At 36.5% G+C, this 21,223-nt stretch overlaps 1 protein-coding gene across 1 annotated transcript in view; it reads right to left on the bottom strand.

Annotated features, from left to right (window-relative positions):
* Positions 1 to 21,223, bottom strand: part of LAMA2 (laminin subunit alpha 2) — a 335,323-nt gene that overhangs the window by 77,244 nt on the left and 236,856 nt on the right. The window contains exons 29-35 of the mRNA XM_066314417.1: positions 20,836 to 20,953; positions 17,560 to 17,694; positions 16,804 to 16,928; positions 13,181 to 13,267; positions 12,180 to 12,373; positions 3,655 to 3,797; positions 3,029 to 3,127 (exon numbers count right to left, since the gene is read on the bottom strand). Coding sequence (XP_066170514.1) covers positions 3,029 to 3,127; positions 3,655 to 3,797; positions 12,180 to 12,373; positions 13,181 to 13,267; positions 16,804 to 16,928; positions 17,560 to 17,694; positions 20,836 to 20,953 — 901 coding nt within the window. The remainder of the gene's footprint in view (positions 1 to 3,028; positions 3,128 to 3,654; positions 3,798 to 12,179; positions 12,374 to 13,180; positions 13,268 to 16,803; positions 16,929 to 17,559; positions 17,695 to 20,835; positions 20,954 to 21,223) is intronic.

Raw genomic sequence — 21,223 nt, 5'->3', positions numbered from 1 at the left:
TAGTCCTTTGCTACAAATGGTGTTTTATAACTTACATATTCCTTTCTTAGTTTTGATTACTTTTTCCGCATTCATGCTAATTCAAGTTGGCCACTTTAACCTCTGCATTTATGACTGAATAGCACTACACATTTTTGTGAAAATTAATCTGTCATTGAACAATTTTCATTTTCTTTCAGTGACAGCTCTCTTTAGTACTTAAATCCCATTCAGGTCCACTGAAGGCCTTCTGTATTTTGACAGAATTTCCTTTGCTGAAAAGTAGGCTTTTGCTTCATTAGCTGGTCTAGCTTTAATTCTGTAAACCATATTAAATGGCAAATATCCTTCATACTGTAGCTGGCCATTCCATGGCTAATTAAATGTTTTCATTTGTTAATAAGGTCCTAGTAATTTTCTACATATCCAATACAATTACTACAGCTCACCATTTCTATAGGGTCAGTTTTCAGCATCTTCTTAGAGTTTAAATAGACATAAAAACTCTTGCCATTAAGGGTCAGGCAGACTGGACCCAGAGTAAGCACTGAGTCTTCAAGAAGTTATTTGGACGCAAATGAAACTTTCTGGCATAAAGGAGATTCCTACCACAGAAGTCAGTAAAGAAAATATTTGAGATCAGTGAACATGCTTTTGTGATGTCCACAGCTTCTGCTTAGTGATGGAGGCTCCATAAAAGGCTTTGTTCCAGTCTGGAATAGCCACTTAGCAATTTAAACTATAAGCAAGTATTAGCAACTATGCACACTTTTATTGTTTTGATTTTTTTTCCATGTTTATTTGGTCTGAGGACTTAATCAAGCCTTAAAGATCTCCTCTAGATAGCATCTGGAGGATGTCGTACAGGAATTTCTCCAGCTAGTGAGCTGCAGACCACAGAAGGACGTATAAACACAGACATCACTGTACAGATGGAAGTTCTTGGCTCTCTCTCCAAATGTTTGCAGCTATTGCAGATGAAGTTGCCTCTGCTACTACTTCCAGAAATTTTTGATTCAGAGAAATTCAGTACTTTGGGAGAAAGGTAAAAGTTTATAAAGACAAAAGAGGCATTTCAGTCAAGATGAGTGATTCTGATCCTTGTCTTTCTTGAATGCTCTGAAGGTACCTAATTAGAAGAGAAGCAGGGGTTTTGATGAAATGCAGTGAACTGAAAGGAACTGAAGATATCAGGCCTTCCTCTGGTGGTAGGTGTGGGAATGTGCATGCAAATGTGAGCATAATTAGTGCAAGAAAGACATGAGGAGCTTCTATATGTCAAAGTAAATGAAGAACAGAATAATGTAAAAGAAGGGAAAGGAATGCTGCACTGAAGTAAAAGATCATTGAAGTAAAAGAGACCACAGAGAAGCAAAATCTCTGAAAGTTTTGTAGTGACTAAATATTATTGTCTTCTATATTTTATCTTAAAATTATTAGATTTTTTTTTCATGGAAATAGATTCCCCATCAATCTTCAATAGTTTTTTTCATCAGTACTGGTTTCACTTTGAAAATACAGTGAGCGTGCAAAACAGATATAGGGAAAAAATTGGTCTGTGGAGTACTATGCATTCCAAGTGCCAGCCATTATGTAGTTATCACCTGTATCTTCATTTGGAAATGAGCCTTGAACACACCACATCAAGACTTGTGCTTCTTATGGAATATTATTCTTATTGACAAATACAGGAGGAGAAAGATAGGACCTGCCACCAGTTACCAGTCCTTAAACTAAAAAAAAAAAAAAAAAAAAAAAAAAAAAAAAAAAACCAGAACACCCCAAACTACTCCAAACAACTCTGTAAGAATAAATGGAAATCATAAGGCTACTTAGTCATCACAATGCTGAAAAACTGCAAAAAGGAAGTGGTGATAATGTGGTCACCACAATAACTCCCCTAAGATCACACTTTTGATATGTTTTTCCCTTCCAAGAGTTGTCTACAGAAGGTCAGAAAAATAATACAGAATGTGCATTATTTTTGATCATCACTATAGAGGAAATTGGAAAACGCTATTAAAAAGAGCAACTTTACAAGAGAAAAAATAATTGTCTTAGCCTAAAATCGAGAGATATTAATAGAAGAAATATAACCTTCCCTGCTTGTATAGCTGACATGGGTTAAAATTCCAGCTAGACTTAAAACTACTGCTCTTGCTTCTTGCAGAAAATTAAAAGATCAAACAGAAGTGAAAAAGCAAGCATTTTCACAATGTTGGTATGTACAGATAGATACTGGTGTATGCACACACATGTGGGTGCTTACATATGTAAACACACTTGAGATGCTTTCTTACCCATTACCCATTTCAAAATTGAATAACAACCACGCAAAGAAAACAGTTTCTCCGAGAATTTTAGCTCCTAAGCCATGTACAATTTAGAGACATGATGCTAAAACTGCCTGGAGTTTATATGATTCCCTGAGGTGTATATTGATCAGTACAGTACTCTGCATCTTTCTTATTTGGTTCTTTCAAGTTGCAAGCATGACTTTTGGTAGTTCTTCACATCAATGTGCTGTGGACAGCTTTATTTATATCAACGCTGGTTCATTCTCTATTTTTTTCCACTAGGTGGCACAATTTATATTATTTTCTTAGACATTGTCTTTTCTGACCAAAATGAGGTCTATATTGAAATAAAACTTTTGTAATAAAAAGAGTACATAGCACATCTATTGAAATCCAGAAGACACTAACTATGCCCATAAATGAAATCTAGAAGATTTAACTAAACTCACACCTCTTGAGTGTCATCTTTAGTGCCACTTTAGTGTCATCTTCTCCTGATAAGGTCATTTTAAGTGATCTACATGGATGTGAAAAAGTTTTCGTACCCTATTAGGAAGTTTTGCAGAAAATATGTGTCAATATATTGGCCCAGAAATAGAGATTTTTAGAGCACTTGCTGCCATTTTAGACACTGAGACTGAGAAGCATGTTATAATTCATCTACTCATTCATGTTTAATGCATATTCAGAAGATTTCTGTCATTATGCAGCCTCAACCAAACCCATAGACCTCAATGTGATCACAGACATACTCTTGTCAGCAGTTCATCCATTTCTGTCACCAAGGTATCCAGATTTTCTCGTGCTAGCTGAAGAAATCTCTCTGGTGCTCTCTGAGGTGAAAGCAAATGCTGTTGGGAAAGAGATGGGAGAGTGAAAATCTGTCTGTAATGGATGTTGGTGCTTCTGAATATTGAAGAGAAGAAGCATCAAACATTTCCGTTCCATTACAATATGCAATCCCTTTTGTCATTGACTACTGTCACATTTATTCAACAGGCTTTTTTCAGGAATCTTGACTACTTTACATAGCTTGTAAGTATGGTAGTGAACATACAGTGTATAAAAGACATAACCACTTCATAGACGATCAGCATGAAGACTTTTATTTTTATGCAACACCACTTTTCTATGCCTGATGTATAACTCCTTGCACGTATATTCAGAAATTACTGTTGCAAGATTTATTTATTAAAATAAGTAAAAAAAGCCAAAACCAAACTGTAATCCTTATTTATCAAACAAAGCAAGCCTGAAATAATTAAATCTTGAATTTTTCTTCTTCCCTGAACCTGCCCACAGCGGTATGGTTGAGCAGAATCAAGTACAGTTGTACTGAAGCTCTGTTATTTACATATATGAATACTGCCAACCATACCTTCAATTCCTGTGTCATGTTCTCAAAACCATGCAACATTCTATATGGAGCAGGCAGTGGACCACTAAGGTTAACACTCAGGATCATCTGGTTTAGCCGATCCAGGTCATTGAGAAGGAGTCCTGTGCATTCATCATCGCAAGCTGAGGGAAGAACAACAAAGCTCATTTCTTCTTGCTAAACATTTAAGACATTTGATTTAGATATTGTACGGCACACATGCAATTCTGTGGGAGGTAACACTAATTTCATACATATTACCCCAAATGTGTAGTGTGAGAAAAAATGGAAACAACAACTAGGGAGTAGGAAAGACATTATACCTTAGGATTTAGCAACGGACAGTTGAATACAAAACACAAAGATCAAAATTGATAGGCTTACCTCACAAAAAGAAGAAATAATTAATGTTGCCCACTCTGGACTAGCCAATATAAAATACTAAATTATAAAGGTAATTTGGATGAAGTTCGAGAAAAGAAGATGGGCAATTTGGAAAATTTAAGGAGCTCTGTAAGAAATATAGTATGCTTATGGATTTGAGTGCAAGAAAAAGCCTAAAAAATCTCTGTATAACAGCATGGACAAGCATACTAAACCTGTGACGCAGACAGCTGAAAGCATCCAGGTAAAAACACTGAGTATTTCCTTTAAAAAAAAATGCTTTTCCCTACCTCTTTTCACTAACCAGCTTATAAACTTTTCATGTGTGCTTCTTTTCTTGTAAATATCCTTCAGGATGAAAAATATTGTTGTGTGCTGCATATATCAAAAGAAGCTTGCATTCCCCCCACCTCCTTGCTTTCGATTAACTATCATGAGAAATTCTCATCTCGTATCATTTATGCAGCAGACAGGAGAATTCCTCATCCTTTAGAACAGAGTTGTGGGAATACCTTTCTGTTTCTCTGCATAAAGTACTCGCAAACCCAAACATCTCAGGAGATGAAGCAAACTGTGAAACAATGAATTCACTGGTGATGTTAAGAGACACGAAGAGTTTTACCTAAAGTTTTAGAAGTGTGTAATTATTTATTTCAGCAAAGCTAGGCACTTTAATAGCTAAAAAACCCCACTAGGCAAAGTGTGTTTTTGTAGAAAAGAGAAGTAATTTTCACTTATTTTTCCCTGAAATCTATTCTTCGTGTACATTAAATCTTTCCAGTTCATTAAAGTTTTCACAGTTACCTAAATATGGTTATTATTCTGTTGACTGTTCAATACAGCAAAGACAGAGTAGAGTCAAATAAAGAGGAAAAAAAAGTAAACTATTTCAGTACACCATGAAACTCAAGTGGTGATTGGAAAGGAGACAAGGTAGATGCTGGATTAGAATAGTAAGAAGTGGGTGCAGAAAACTAGACACTACTGTTCATTTAAGACTTCCTTTTGCATTTTCATTGCTTCCATTTGCAGACTTCCTCCTCCTATTTCCTAGTATTTTGTTACATAAACTGAACTGCACTGGAACTAGAGTCAATAACTGTGGGACATGATGCATTCTGATTTATGGTCCTACATGAAATTCAACCTCCCCTCCCAACTTATTATCATCCCTGTTCTTGCCATCTGTGCACTTGCCTTTAGAAGCCTGAGAGAATTGAAGGAAAATCAAGTTTTACAGCAAATAATGTTTTATATAACAAACATCTGTTCTGTAGCTGATCAAGAAGATAAGGAGACCTGTTAATCATTTTGCAGGATGAAGATAAGTGATCTTGAACCTGAAAAGAGTGGGCCTTTATAGTTTAGTTTTTGCTGTGTTGTTTGTTTGAGTTTTTTTCTTCATATATTATTTATTTCATATATTATTATATACTTATGAAACAAGTGAAATCTATTTGCCTCCAAACTTTTCCTAGTGGATGGTAATAAATTGCTAAAAATTTGTTACGTGTTAAAGACAAACTCAATTCACGTCAATAAGAAAAAAAAGAACAGCCCATGAAGAGATAAAGTATTCTCAATGAGTGGGCAATCAATAAGTGAGCGTTCAGTTTAAATTAACACCTCTTGCACAATAATCAGGTTGAAAAGAGGATCTGCATCGAGTGAGACCACAGCTGAGTAGATGAGACAGGTCTAAGCTACTCTAGTACACAGTCTGTAATGTACTGCAGCTATAGGAAATATTTCAAGAGCATGATTATATTTTGCAAGACTAAATACTTCTGTGTCTATCTATAAAGCTGTCAGGATAAATTTGTGTCTAATATTAACAAATGCAGCACTAAATTCAGATCATTACAGCAGTGCAAGCATGTCAGAGGCAAATCATGCAATCAATATTACAATAGTTCAACAAGCAATTAATGCAAATTACTGCTTTTTCCATTTTCACCACACTTTTCCATGCAGACTAAGTCTCTAAGGATTTTGACTTACCTCTTGTGAGAAGCATGTCCAAAGTATGCATGCCAAAAGAAATTCTTTTAAGTTTACAGACATCTAACCATTTATTCCATCTTACGAAGAAAGATAATGTGCAATGAAAGAAACACGTCTGAGTCACAATGTGTTCCTCCAATTGAGTGATTATCTGAGACATTTTTGCTTTAGTATATGGATGTCTGTGAGGATTCAGAAGGCTGTGTTACAACCAGGAAATTTTTGGTCTAAGGGCAACCATGCAATCCCTAATGGGAGGTGGTATCCCATCCCCAGCAACTCTTCAGTATCAGCCTCCTGTTGTTTCAAATAAAGTGTTAAACTGCTGTTAGCTCATTAATCTGTTGTCCATTACCTCATTTTTCCCATTTTGGCACTTGTCTTGCACCAAATAATAAAATAGCCTTCCTGTGCCTTCCAAAACAGAACCCCAGGAGAGAGCTGAAAGCTTTAGCTTCCTTGCCACTGCTGCTGGTTTCAGGTAGCTTACGTGATCAATATGTCTCAAAAATATGGGACAATTCATACCCAGATCAGGGTCTAAAAGACCTATTCAGGTTATTTCTGATTTTTACTATCTAGAAATCCTCATCTGCTGGTTCTGATACATATCAGTAGTAGTTGAACTTAAAGACTGCTTGAGTGGGGTGAAAGACAGGAGTGTGGGACTAAACTGAACAGGAGTTCGTGTATCACAGAAACAGAGAACAAGTGCTAGCTTATGAGCTTCTAGGCCAAGCAGGGAGGCCCTAACTGAGCCCATGCAGCCTGAGAAGCAGTTGTCCAACACAGATGTAAATTTAATTCTTACAGCAGAGACATGGCACGCAGCAAAACTCAGGACACTGAAGAAGCTAGTCCAAGCCTTCATAGATGTAGTGTTAAACATGGGATCTTTTCAGCTCACTCTGTAAAGGCTCTCAGCTCCTGCTGAATTAAGCACTGTGTAAGAGCTGGGAGAGGCTTCATTTCACGGATTCTACAAGATCTACCTCTGACAGAGACTCATTTGCTCATTTGCAGTAGCATTTCAACTACTGTACCTGTCAGAAGTGTGAAGAACCCCAAGTTATATGGCAGAGAGGCCTATATATACCATATAGGTATATACCATATAGGTATACCATATAGGTATACCATATAGGTATATATAGGCCTCTCTGCCTAGTTCTTAATTTGGACTGGCTGAGATCAGGGAGCTTCTCACTTTTTAAAGGGAAAACCGTGATTCTGCCAGGACCAGTGGCTGGGACCTCCCTTGTTCTTCTTGGCGTAGGACTGTGATGAAGCAGAGATTGACAGCTGGGGAAAAAAAATCTCTTTCATTGCAAGCATCAGTCTTGAGTGCAAATACTTAAATGCCCAATACCTGGTATTAAAGGAATCTCATTATATAAATTTCTCTTTTTATCAATATTGAATATTTAAATACATAAAGATGAAAGTTTGCTGACTGGAGCAAGGCGGAGGACCTTTTACTCTTTTTTGCTCCACAAGACTGAATTAAGGAAAAATTCCTAACAATGAAATATCTGCTTGATCTCTCTGTGTCATGACTGCTTCTTGTTCAGTCACATCAGCTGCTTTACATTTAAGCTTTTGCTTGACCCCAAGAACATTTGTGACAGGACCACACACCCAAGGAAAGGGTTTTTTGTATTTTGTGTTGCAACATATCTCAAAACATTGAAGACCTTTTTTTGAAGTCTCCATTGTAGTTATGACAGGTAAGGGGAGTTCTGACTTGTCATATAATATATAGAGCCACACAACAATAAAACCAGGCTCTCACTAGAATCGTTTTGTTCCATAAATACGGCACAGCAGTGAGCAGAGTCATTGTGTCAATAACATTGCCATCTAGGCTTCTTCATTTTATGTACTACAAACTCTATAACTGAAGTGGAATGCCACAAGGTACAAAAAAAAAAAAAAACCACATAGGAGGATTACTATTTCAAAGGAAATGCATGATTGCTACAGGCTTGATTCAAAATTTGAGAGAAGATTTGGGAGAACTTTTGTCATACTTGACAGTATACAAGGATGCTGGCAGCATTATTAAAATTAGTTTCCAACCGTCACTATTTCTTCTTTGAGTACTGACTTTTTCAAAAGAACAGGGAAAGTGAATCTACAAAGTTAATTGCTTGAGTCCAAAAATTTGTAAGAAAGTTTTCATCAGCAGAGTATTATGAATATCTGTATAGGAAAACCTACATGGTTACTTTAGTCACTAGCCATCAGAAATTTTTATGATGAGCATACTCTTGTATTACTTATTTTTAAAAAAATCTACTTTTTGCATATAGTTTTTCATTGTCCTGATGTCCTGATGGCATCGTAGAGAAAACAAAATTGTTCTGTTCTAAGAATATAATGGGAACGGAATTCTGTCTGTGCCACGCACCTACAATTATCTTACCATTGTAATTTACCAGTAAGTGAAATCTTCCCCTTTAAGCAGCAGTGTTCAAAATAAATATATATTCTATTTTACCTGTAGCCCTCTAAAAAATAATTGTTATAACACAGCACTGAACAGTGACATGCACCAAGCAACTGAAAAATGACACATAATGAAAAAAAACCCAGTAAAACAGATTTTCAGCTGTATCAGAAATTTTAGTGAACATGCATGTCTCTTTGCTTTCCCCCCCCCCACCTTTTCACTAAAAATATTCACTTAAAAAAATCTTTAGAATATCTATGGTAAGGGCTATGTTTAAATCTAAATGTTATATTTAAAGAAGAATCCATTACAATATTTTGGCTAAAATACCTCTCTGATCTGATTTAAATAAGCACTATTTGGTTTTTCAGGTCATACTGCCTGTTGACCTTTTGTAGAGTTTGCAAAAAATTTATTACTTAAATGGCTATTCTTTTTAAAATATTCAAAATAAAATTTCACATTCTTAAACAGCAACTACACAATAGTAACAGGACAGCTAAATCACACTATGTCTTATACTACTTACAAACACTTTTTCAAACATGGGTGACTGTATTTGAATGTATTTTCTTTAATCTAGACCATTTTACCATATAACTTGGGGTTCTTCACACTTCTGACAGGTACAATGCAATTACAGTAGTTGAAATGCTACTGCAAATGAGCAAAAGTAGGTACATGCATTCAGCTCATTTTAACTAGGATTCTGCTTTTGACACTAAATAATTTTCTGTATATTAAGAGTACTATTATTTTTACTTTTAAGGTTTTGTTACAAATGAAGTTGGTCAGAAGGGAATTTACTGATTGTTTTGCAAATGGTCGATATATGAAAACAAAAATACATTGTATGCAGAACCAAATTCTCAGCTGCATTAAACTCAGATTGGAACAGCCCAGTATTCTGAGAGCAAGGAAGGAAAACTTCAAGGTTGCCCTAAAGGTATTTCTAACGGTTCTTTGACAGGACAAGGACTATTAAAGTACATTAGGGGCTGCAGCAATGAATTCTTACCAACAGCTGCACTCTGAAGCCTGTGACATACCAGACATTGTTTATCACAGGGAAATTCCCACAAAATCTAGGCTTGCCACACTGCCTTTGCCACAGACCTGTGTCCACCACAGGCTACAAGGTTATTGATCAGGCTTATTTTCTATCAGGTCAGGGGTACTGCACTAGCAAAGGCAGGTTTGGAGTAATATGGGTGTCAAGGAACTTTTAAACAAGAGGAAGATCATACAGCAAGAGCTAAGAGGCATATAAAATATCTACTGAAATACTAAACTGCAGCTTTTGCAATTTATGATATGGTTATTACTGATATGGTATTAACAGTAAAAAACTACTTCCTGTGACAGGGATATTTAAAGTACATCCCATCCCATCTGTCCCTAGAGGTGGTTCTTATCTTTATGGCTAAAGAAAAGAAATCTTCTCATTTGATTCCTCACTTCTAGTGGTCAAATGAAGTGTCCATGTGCACATGTGAAGGACTGTTTTTATAGTGAAAACTGATTATTTAGTTAAAGTAGAAATGTCACTCAAGATAGTGTAGGCATATTTCAACACTTATATTCAAATATGTTGCAGTTAATCAGAGATTATAGCAAATAACTTCTTTCAAAGCAAAAAGGTGGGAAATTTCATTTGCCTGCAAACAGCTTTTTCCATTCACAAATAGGATTTTTAACCTTATTATCCACACAATGAAATAACCTGATTAACAAATTGGAAAACCATTATAAATGATAACTTGTACTTAGGCTGTTTTGTACAATGAAACTCTGTCATCCTGGATACCCAAAAGACTTTTTAGAATACTGATAAGGTAAAAGACTAATAAAAAACCATACTAAGTCGTGCCTGTGATTGGAAAAATAGGATAATACTGGCAATAATGTAAGAGCTATTCAGGATATTGAAGAATGAGGTAATTTTCATGTTTCAGTCTGTAAAACATAGCCCTTATTTTAAAATTTTGTAGCTGTAACACTTATGGACTTAACTTGCAATTACAATTTTCCTTGACACATAGACCACAAAATGGAACTCAAAATGTAGCTATTTCAGCAAAGGGACTACTTACTCCAGTAGCAATCATTTTGCTATTCAAAACAGAGCTTAAGCTCAGAATTAAGTCCTAAACTACATCATACTGCAGGACATTAGAAATTTATTTTCCTTAAGTAAACTACACTTTTAATCAATCAATCAATGCCATGTTGTTAATACTAAAGAAATAGAAGCAATTATATCTATATTTCCAGTAATCTATAATCTCTACCTGGGATTCAGGAGTGATGCAATACTTATTTCAATGGATTTACTTAGAAGCTTAGTTCTGCTAAGTCCTGGTGACTATCTGAGAGCTGACCACAACCATTAGGTTGAGTGAAAAAATGTTCTGCACTGTATAGTTCCTGACTCTCTGTGCCTAATATCTTCCTCTGTAAGCACTCTAAGAAGCTATGGATTCCATTCTTGAATTATTTGATGCCTTCAGACATTTAAAACATTTCTTTGTTTATTTTTTCAATTTGCTTTTAAATGTTTGCAATTTGTTGCTACCATTTCATTTTAATACTAGAGAGATGTACACCGCTAGGTATTGAGGTACAAAAGAAATCAATTTTTTGGAGAAGCGAAAAAAAGAAGTAGATGGTACCTACTTGATGTTATATGTCCCTCACACTGACAGCCCAACCTCCAAGAAAAAGCTCCAATTAAAGATAAAATATTTAAACGAGCTCACTGTGTCTTGCCAATATTTTCAAATATGCACAGATTAATAAATATTACATACTGTGGACTTACTGGAACTCTACCAGTATTCTACTTGAAATTTAACAATCTTGGCATTGGAAGGAAAAAATAAAATCACAATAAAAGTTAGCCCCTCCACATCTTGGGGGAGATGGGGAAGAGGAAAATGCCTTACTTCAGTCAGGGCTGACTGAGTGATCGAAAGATTTTGCTACATTTTTTTAATAAGATATAAGCATACAACACTATGTGATATAAGACTGTGGGCTCAAAACAAGCACTCTCCAATATAATGAAAAAGAATCCAAACAAAAATACAAGATAATAACTTGGTATGTATCAAAATTGAGGATAGGACAAAAATACCAGTAATGTAAAATATAAACTGCAATTTAGGCTATTAGTTCTCTATTTTTAACAAAAGAAGTTCTTTGCTGGATATAGTGTACTGTCATTCCTTACATCTTTTAAATTCCAATGCATGGTTGTTGAACCAAAATGATCAAGTAAACCTTAGTAAAAATTTTGTGTGTGCCTCATGGCATAGAGCATTGTAATTGCTGGTTACACATTTAGGACAACACTAAAAAATTCACCAAGAGAAAATACTGTCACAAGAGTAGTGACAACCTTTAGCAAAATTACAGACTCCAAAAAGTCAAAAAGAAACCTTCTGAAGTTTTTTTTTTATCCATTTTCAATGGTAATATTAGAGATTATTGAGAGTTTTCTTAACATCTCAAGGCTTGTGAAAAAAAAAAAACCAAAAAAACTGAGCAGATGCCAAAGTAGTAAGAAACCTGGCAATTATTTTCAAAGAAACCTACACAACTCGCTGTTACACAAGCAGGTTTGAATTTCTGAAGCGTGACAAACACAATCCAAAGTTATCCAAGATTCCATTAGTATACGTACAAACGCATTTCGTGCCGTGGCGCGCATGCCGATGTTCACAGCCAGCACACTTCCACCCCGTGAATCCAGGCCTGCAAGTGCACTGCCCAGTGACAGCGTCACAGGGGACAGGCACGGAACCATACGGATCACACTCACATGCCTGGCAGGACCCTCCTGGAATCTGTGGGTTTCCTGTGTAGCCAGAAGAACACCTAGAAATTGCAAATACAAACCAAGGTTCGTCCAACTGAGCTGCAGTGCGCAAAGGATATTTGGCAGTATTTTAAATGTAATTTATACAAACATCTATGAACCATTAAAAAAATCTTTGTTGCTTCATGATCAAGAGAGAAATATTGTAAACTGTCCAACAGAGTGACTTCTAATCACAACACAGATTTAAGTTAATTTAATTTTTGGTTAAATTTCTATTAAACCAAAACAATATAAGTCCTCTGCTATCATTGTTTGGCCTATAGAATCTAGCGACTTGTGTTTTGTGTCAGACATAAAATTTCCTGGTAGACATTTGCCAGTTCTGATCATCTTAATCCCTCAGTGCTTTGATAGATGGGGCAACAGAGACCGTTTAGGTTATTAATGCACAATTTGGCATTTAAATGTTTATATGTAACTGTCTTTCACAGTCAATGCCCATGAGGGCAGAAGAGTCACTAAAACAAAGGGTATGGGTGACATCAAGATCCACTATTAGCATGGCATCTAATTTTATATAATTTTTTTAAACTTCTGAGCCCTGGAGGAAAAAACCCCTCATACATCAAAAAGACTAGGACAATATCAGTGATATAAATAACACTGATTATCAATTTACAGTGATGTAGGTAAAAACTGTCTAAGTTGGCTGAGTTTTAACAGCATATAAAGGAGAAATAAATTATCCAAAGGCATGTATTTAAACAGTAGTAAATACACACTTGTAATATTGAATAACATTTATCTCCTTCATGCCTTTTCCTCATTTCATTGTCCCTCTGTGCTTTTTCCATTCCTCCTACCTTTGGCAGTACTGGCCTTCATATCCAGGTGGGCAGGCAGTACACCGGTAGTCACTAGGTCCTTCAGCAATGCAAGTAGGGCTAAAACTAAAACAAAAGTAAATAAAACATTTTTTTCTACTCTCCTGCATCATTTCACTTTGGACAGCACCACAGAAGGGCCCAAGAAGTTCCACTCTAAATGTCAAGCGCAGCATTTTCTTATCTGTTTATGAAAACCTGTGAGAGGTCTCTCCTTTCTATTCCAGTTTTTGCAAATGCCTTGCTGTGACACTTGCACAGTTTGGACAAAGGCTCTAATGGTTGAGTACAAGGGGATGGAGTGAGCAACACCCATCCCCTTGCACTCACTACCTACACCCAAGCTGTAGGCTTGTGTGATTGAACAGCACTGTCACTCACAGTAAGCAAGCAAAGGAAGCACTAGGAAGGGTCACACCTTCCTAGTTAAGAAAGATTAAGAAACTGAGTTTATGAACATGCAATCTTTCTGTCTGATTTCATTTTTATTTTGAATGAAATGAGATAAGCTGGGAAGAGTTGAAGGTAAGATATAAAGAGGGAAAAGGAGCCAAAGTCATAGCTGTGTGGAATCTTCCAAAGAGGCAGCATTAGATGATCTTCTCAAGGATGTATGAGAAAAGTCCAGTTTACAGAGAAAAAAAAGCCTAAAAACTACCTCCTTCATGATCAGGCAGAGGTCTTATTTTAATCATTGAATGCTATCTTTTCTAAGCCACTTTACTACTGACTGTAGTGTGTACCTGTGTGCACTGTGCAAAGTAGCATTTAATTGAAATATTAGTGTATTAAGTGCCTGCACAAGCAGTTAAAACAAACAAAAAGGGCAGGTAGGGCAAAAGAACAGAACTATATATTAAAATAATTTGCAAAACCATAAAACTCTTTCAGCTCTTTGTGGAAGAAGAACTAGAAAAGCACAGAGGTGGTTAGCAGTGAGCCCAGGGCTCCTTCTAGGTACAGTACAGTCAGCATCCTCTTCTAACTTGCTTATAACGCATTAAATCAATAGTGCTTGAACGAGTATATAAAATTATGCCTTTGCAAAAAATGTAAACAAATTGATCTATTACTCACAAACTCATTATCCAACACATTTTCAACTCCATAAAAATAAATCCATACTAGGAACAATTCATTCTCTCTGTTCTTTTATTTCTTTTCCCCCAGCTCATCATGTTTGAAGCTGACTGATGATTGTACAGCAGTATAAACATAGTATTTAAAACTTTAGTGGACTCTTATACAATTTCATAAATAAAAATAATTGCACTATACCATTCACAAATACTATCGTATCAGTGATGACATAGCAAGCTAATGAGATAGCTCATTAGCTATCTGTATTTCATGTAGATTATGATTACTTGACTACCATAAAATAGCTGCAGGTACACTTTTTCCTTAATAGCATCTTGAAGAGCTTTAACTGCTCTGCACAAGACACAAATCGAAGGTCTGATACTCTCATTTTCCACCTAATACTGTGGCTTTGTGGAATGAATCTATGCCACTCTATGCATCTAAAAGTCAGGCCTTTAGTCTAAACCAATTATTCAGGCATCCTCTATCAGCACTGGAAAATGGACATGCACTGACAGACTTATACACATATTTGAAATATCTCCTTCCCTGCCCTCTTCTCCAGTGGTGTTTTCCTTTACGTTTAACATGAGTGAGATGTACAGTTGCTGGTCTCTATATTTACTATACAGCTCCCAAAGTTTAATAGAAATAGAAATGAAAATCCCTTCCATGATGTCTAGAGACATCTGAGTTAAGCTCTATAAAACACAAGCAGTTCTGTTCCTGGACATGCTCGGATCTGACTCCTTTCTCAACAGCACTAAAAATTGGATGACTATCTCATGATTGTTTTTATTAAATTAAATTCAGAATAGGTGTTATTCTCTTATCTCCTGTGAAGGTTTATGAAACAAGAGAGTCTCATGATCACTTCCATGTGAGCATGACACAAAAGGCTGTGACAACACCCACAGCCATGCAGGCTCTGTGACTAAATGAGGTGTGGGCACTTTGCTTGCTCTCCCTCAGGCAGCGCAGCAATTTGAGCATGCACCTAAGACACCTAAAGGGAGCTTTTAAAAAAAGATGGAGATAAGATAACAGGGAATGGTTTCAAACTATTAGAGAGGAAACATAGATTAGATATTAGGAGGAAATTCATTACTCAGAGGGTGGTGAGACACTGGAACAGGCTGCCCAACCAAGTGTAGATGCCCCAATCCCTTGAAGTCTTCACAGCCAGGTTGGATGGGGCTCTGAGAAACTTAGTCTAGTGGAAGGTGCCCCTGCCTCTGGCAGGAGGGTTGGAGTTAGATGATTTTTATGTCTCTTCCAATGCAAACCATTCTATGATTCTGTGTTATACATACTACCCATAATCCACACACTTCTCACCTGTAGAGCACTTCAGCAACACCCACTTCCTGAGTTTATGCTAGGATTTAGATAAGATAACAAAATGATCTCAGGAGCACAGTGCAAAGAATATGTCTAAATTCGCAAAATTGAGAAACTTTGTTGATCTTGTCCTTGAATGTCCTTTTCTGATACTAATAGACAGAACACATAATCAAGTTGTAACAGAAAACATTCATGAAATGGGCAAACGTCAGAAAAGCTTGTAGTTAAGAATGCATTATAACTTTATGAGATAACGGAATGCTCTTTAAATACCCGAGATTTTGAAGTACTGTTAAAAACTCTTGCTGTGGATGAAAGATCATGATGTCTTTTATATAATAATGTTTGAGAAAAGACTTCCCTCCTTCAAAACAAACCCAAGACCAATCCAAAATTATAAAATGAAATAAGAAGAAAAAGAAACCCCTTAAATTCTCAGCTGTACTGACTGAAATCCTCACTAAAACATACTAAAGGCCAGACAAAGCACAGAAAAATGGTTTTACGGGCCACTTCCAGGTTTTCAAAAGCACAATCATGAAACACAAACCTGTTCAGAGCACTACTAGAGTATGATGCCAAATATTAAGAGTTTCTCAGCAAAACAACAAACAAATCTGAAGTGCTAAAGTATCATCTGTTGAGAACACATGCAGAAGCATTGTGGAAAGGCTCATTAGCATACAGCAATCAATAAATTTTATGCTGCCATAACTATAATGCTTTTAAATTATTCTATCTTTCACAAATTGCTTAAAACTCATGTAACATTAAATAAGGAATCAATAAATTCCATAGTGGAGCAAGAAAGGCACTGTAACACATTTATACCAACATAATATATGAGTATAAGACTTTTTGCAGCTCCCTTGTGGCCACATTGTACTTGGGTTCTGCTCTAGCTCCGTTTATGAGAATACCTTTATAACACACACTCATTATCTTGAGTATTGCATTTTCTAGCACTTATTAATTTATTCATCACAAATTAGCAAGGGAGCAATTTCTGACTTTTAAAGGAAGATCAATTAGCAAAAGTAGATAAGAAATTTTTAGTATAGCTTCCATGAGGCAATTCTTCTCTAGCCAGCCATCTGAAAAAGGACACAGGGAGCCCAGAAGGAACATGTGGCTTGCTAGAAGGGCAATTCTGTGCCATGAGTTTGCTGACTTACTTGTTACTGGAAATGGGTAGGGGACAAGCACAAGGCCGACAGTCATCCGGAGAGCCTTGGACAATGCCATAAAATCCTGGTGCACACCTCTCACAGTGGTGACCAGCAGTGTTGTGCTGACAATCCTGCCGGGGAAGGAGACAGAATGAAAGCTGTGTCTGATGATTACAAGAAGGCAGACAACATTCAGCCTTAGGGATTCAAACTTACTTCAATACGTAATTTCCCTGATATGATTCTCAGTGGGAAGGTCTGCTTTAAGCTTCTATCAAATGCCTGCTGAGTAATATATGGGCTTAAAAGGAGAAAGAATACAGGTCTATAACTACCCAGATGTATCCTACAGAATATCTTATCCTTTTCACCCTTTATTCCATCCTTTGTTCCAGCCATCGGAGAAGAAGCAATAATTAAAATTCAGTCTTACTGTACCAGGTCATGTGTATTACTGCCTGTAAGAACAGAATTGTGTTTACTGTATGACACATATACATTGTTTCTTTGTTTTGCAGGTGTCTAGTTTTTCTTTTTACACAAATAGTAATTCAGGGATGAAAAAGCACTGCCTAAGTTGAACTCTAGAGAATCAGAACAGAAAACGTTGAAATTTTGCTTTTGAACTCCCTGAACTTTGACACTTAAGCTATTTAGGCAAAATTGTATTACAATATTGTCTTCTGTTTCTTTAGATTAATAGTACAACTTAGGAATTTTACATAACGATTAACTTGATGCAAAAGTTTAGAAGTGTAATACCTGACAAATTGATGTTTCAGAGTCACACATAGTGCTATGTCCATGACACTGACATACAACACAGGTGCCTAAGGACTGAACAGGTGTCCCCCCCGCAGGTGGAGATGGAAGCCTATAAAATCCTGGAGAGCATGACTGCAATAAAAAAAAGATGCAGAAGAAAACAGATCATTACAGAGTGGACTGTGTATGGGGAGCTTTGCAAGCTCATCTTTCCAATCACCAGTTTTTACAAGTTGTGAAAAGAATCTGACAGGCTTCCAGCTGTGTTACAAACAATATACAGTACTTTACATAAAACAAGAGCTAGCCCTAATTGGAAACACGGCTGAAAAATCCCTGGAGCACTCCACTGGTATCAGGTTTTTATACTACAGTTTGAGAGATCTTTCATTCAGACGCAGAACACCATTCTGTTCTCACAGTGCATCAAGCATCATTCCTTTCATTACTTAAGAAAACAGTTTGTTTTCAAAATAATTTTTTTGCATGGACTGTGGAGAGCAAGCATGATGATTTCCTTCATCCCTGCTATGTTTTTCAGGTTCAACAAGCCAGTATCTGCCTACAGACTACCAGATGGATAACAAGCAAAAGCTGAATAATAAACAAGAAAATGGCTGCATGGCTGCATTATTTATAGCTATATAATTTAAAGACCATAAAAGTACAGAATTCAAAACGTTAAAAGTTTTCCATGTCTTGAGACTATCAGACCCAAACAAAGTTTATACATCACTAAGTCTCCTCTACTGCAGCTTGGCAATAAAATTCCAAGAATAACGCAAAAACTGCTAGCAAAGCTGACACATGCAAAATCAAACACTTGATCTTTATTTCAGGCTTATTACACAGTCCTGTGGAAGCCCTTACACAGCTCTCAGAAAGCACACAGCTATGGCAGCATAAAAACACAAACAGGAACATTTTGACAGTTAAGACCATTAGAGGCAAGTGCCTACAGAGAAGTCACTTGTCCTGTGTATGAATCCCACCACCTAGTGGTGCCACGAGCCTGTGAAGGCTGGATGATGAGGTCATTTCCTGCTCATGACCACAATTTCTACTGTTTGGAAAGAATAGGAGTGGTGCACTTTTCACACAGCAATAAATTGGATGCAAAATAAAACAGAAGAGATTCTGGAGTAAGTAATTTTTGTGACCAAAAGCATGATTCTTCAGTGAAGCACTAGCTGACATGCTAGATTTATTCATCTACCACCACTCTGAAAGTTTTATAATCATTGCCAAAACCTCCAGGAGTCTAACTTATAGAAAAAGTATAAACACAATTATTTTCTTTAGAATCACAAAGAAATTAATCTTAATTAATTTCTGCTTTTCCCCTTCTATTTTGACTTAGACCACATTATGTTCCCTGAAGCACAGAAAAAATCTATCTTCTTTTTCATGGTTTGTGAAGAATTCTAACCTAGATAAATAATCTCAAATGAATGTAATTCTATTTCTTACTAAGATATCTTTTTTCCCCTCCCTCTCTTATCCCCACAAGTGTACTTGTCCAAACAGGGTACAAAACACAGCTTTGCAAGTTCTGAACGACTTCAGATTCAGATAAATACGTGGCACATCCTCAAAGAAAACTGGTATCCTGGGGGGGGGGGGCGCTGTTTCTAATATGCCATTGACAGTCTTATCACCTATTTTGATTGAAGCATTTCTGAGATGAAATAAAACACAGACAAATGATAAAACAGAACCATATTTTAAATTTCTAGTTTGGAAGTTTTTCAGAAGCAGCCATTAGGAAAATTCTTACCACTGCTTCTGCAGCCGACAGCTAGATGTGGGAAAAAAAAGGGGGAAAAAAGGGATGAGAGGATATGAATGTCACTTCTGGTAAAAAATGCTGTGCATATAGTCTTCACCATGCTATTATATAGATAAAGCATGGCACAGACGCATACACTCTGTTAACACCTGCTTAAAAAATTCCAGTGTGTCAGATTTTTTTCCCCGCTAAAATTAAATAAACCTTCACAGAACACACCATAACCTTGACTGAGCACACAAAAAATAAACTAAGTTATGAATATGCGAAGATCACACAATTAAGGTTGCAACTGAGACATTTATTGAGCCCCTGGTGGTTGTGAATTAAAAAAAGTTCTAATTACATATAATATATTTTTCTTCAAAAATTCAATTTGCTACAGTAATTAAAAAAAAAAAAAAAAGTCTGTACTTCTAAGCAAATGTTGGAGTCCATTAATTTCTCATGTATTTACACGAGTTCAGATGTATTCTCTTATTGAAATAGTGTGCCAAGAAAATTTCTTCATTCACTTTTTTGCACATCTTTCCTATGAACTTACTGTTTCGGTTGACTTATTTGCTGCATAACACAATCATGTATAATATCCAAAGAGATCAGAGTTCTCAAAGATAATAAGGTCTCTTTCCCTTCATTTACTTCAATTTATCTCCCATTGCTAGTTTGGAGGAAACCCTTACAAGATCCCACTTAGGATGTTTGAGGCATTTGCAGAATACTCAAGGTGTTGTTTCCTGCTACCTCCACCTAACAATTGCATCCAGTGAATTTAGAATTGCTTGTGCTGATTATAAATGAAAACATGGTATTCAGCACACAGAAAGATTGACAGTCTCATCATCAAGAGCATGGATAGTCAGAAATATTAACTTCTATTCTGCAGTCAGTGCATTATATATTAAACAATTTCTCTGGAACCTATAGTAATCCATTTTACAAAACCGTATAAAAGTCAGCTGATTCTCTAGAACACCTGGGTACTTTTGAAATATGCAAACTTCAGCAAGAAATTGTATGGAGAAAAACAAATATATGGCATGTATAAGGAGCACCCAGGTCACTGAGTTGACCAGCACTGTTCTCCCGGTGTTCAGTGAGTTTTACTCACTGTAATAGTATTTAACTATGACAAGGGTATCATACCCTTATCTGTTCAAAAAGACTTGATCTTCTAGCACCAGTCATGCAATTCAGCCTCAGCAAGCGATGCTGTCCCAGTAAAGCTCACTTTTCTGTATTCTAAGTATTTGAGTCATTGCCATGCTTTCAGTGTCATATTTGTCCACAGCAATAAAAAAAAAGGGGGGAGGGGTCTGAAATTCCCAGTGAGAGAAATACCTGTGATAGAAAATAAATAATTAAATTAAGGGAGAGTTGCTGCCAGTTAAATGAATTCACACTCAATTACTATTCACACCTTGCCAGTGAATGGACTAGAGAAGGTACAAAGACTTTTCCTGGGAATTAGGTTAGTACTGTACCTCACAGGACAAGCCAGAATAACCCAATGGGCAGTCACATTTCTCTATCAAGTAAGCCTGAGGAGACATCCCAGACACAGGGCCGCCTTCAGCAACTTCCAAAGAGATCTCAGAAATCCTGCAAAAAAGGAGCAAACACCTCTAATGAGATGAGTCAAGCACTAACTCAAACCCAGTTATTTCACAGTCAGCTGGCATGGGAGGAAACATTTGGTCTCATTTGGCTGTTTGTAGGATTCTTGATCTACAGCACACAAACAACACTGCCTTTTGCATCTCCCAAGAAACTACAAAGTTAACACCACCTCTGGTCTAATTTTCTAGTTCTAGGCAATAGTATTGCTAACTAAATCTCCGGCTTGATTCTATCCCTTTCTGTAATCTCTTT

The sequence above is a fragment of the Sylvia atricapilla genome, chromosome 3 (assembly GCF_009819655.1).
Source record: "Sylvia atricapilla isolate bSylAtr1 chromosome 3, bSylAtr1.pri, whole genome shotgun sequence".
Taxonomy (NCBI): domain Eukaryota; kingdom Metazoa; phylum Chordata; class Aves; order Passeriformes; family Sylviidae; genus Sylvia; species Sylvia atricapilla.
This window is presented reverse-complemented; position numbering and strand designations above follow the sequence as displayed.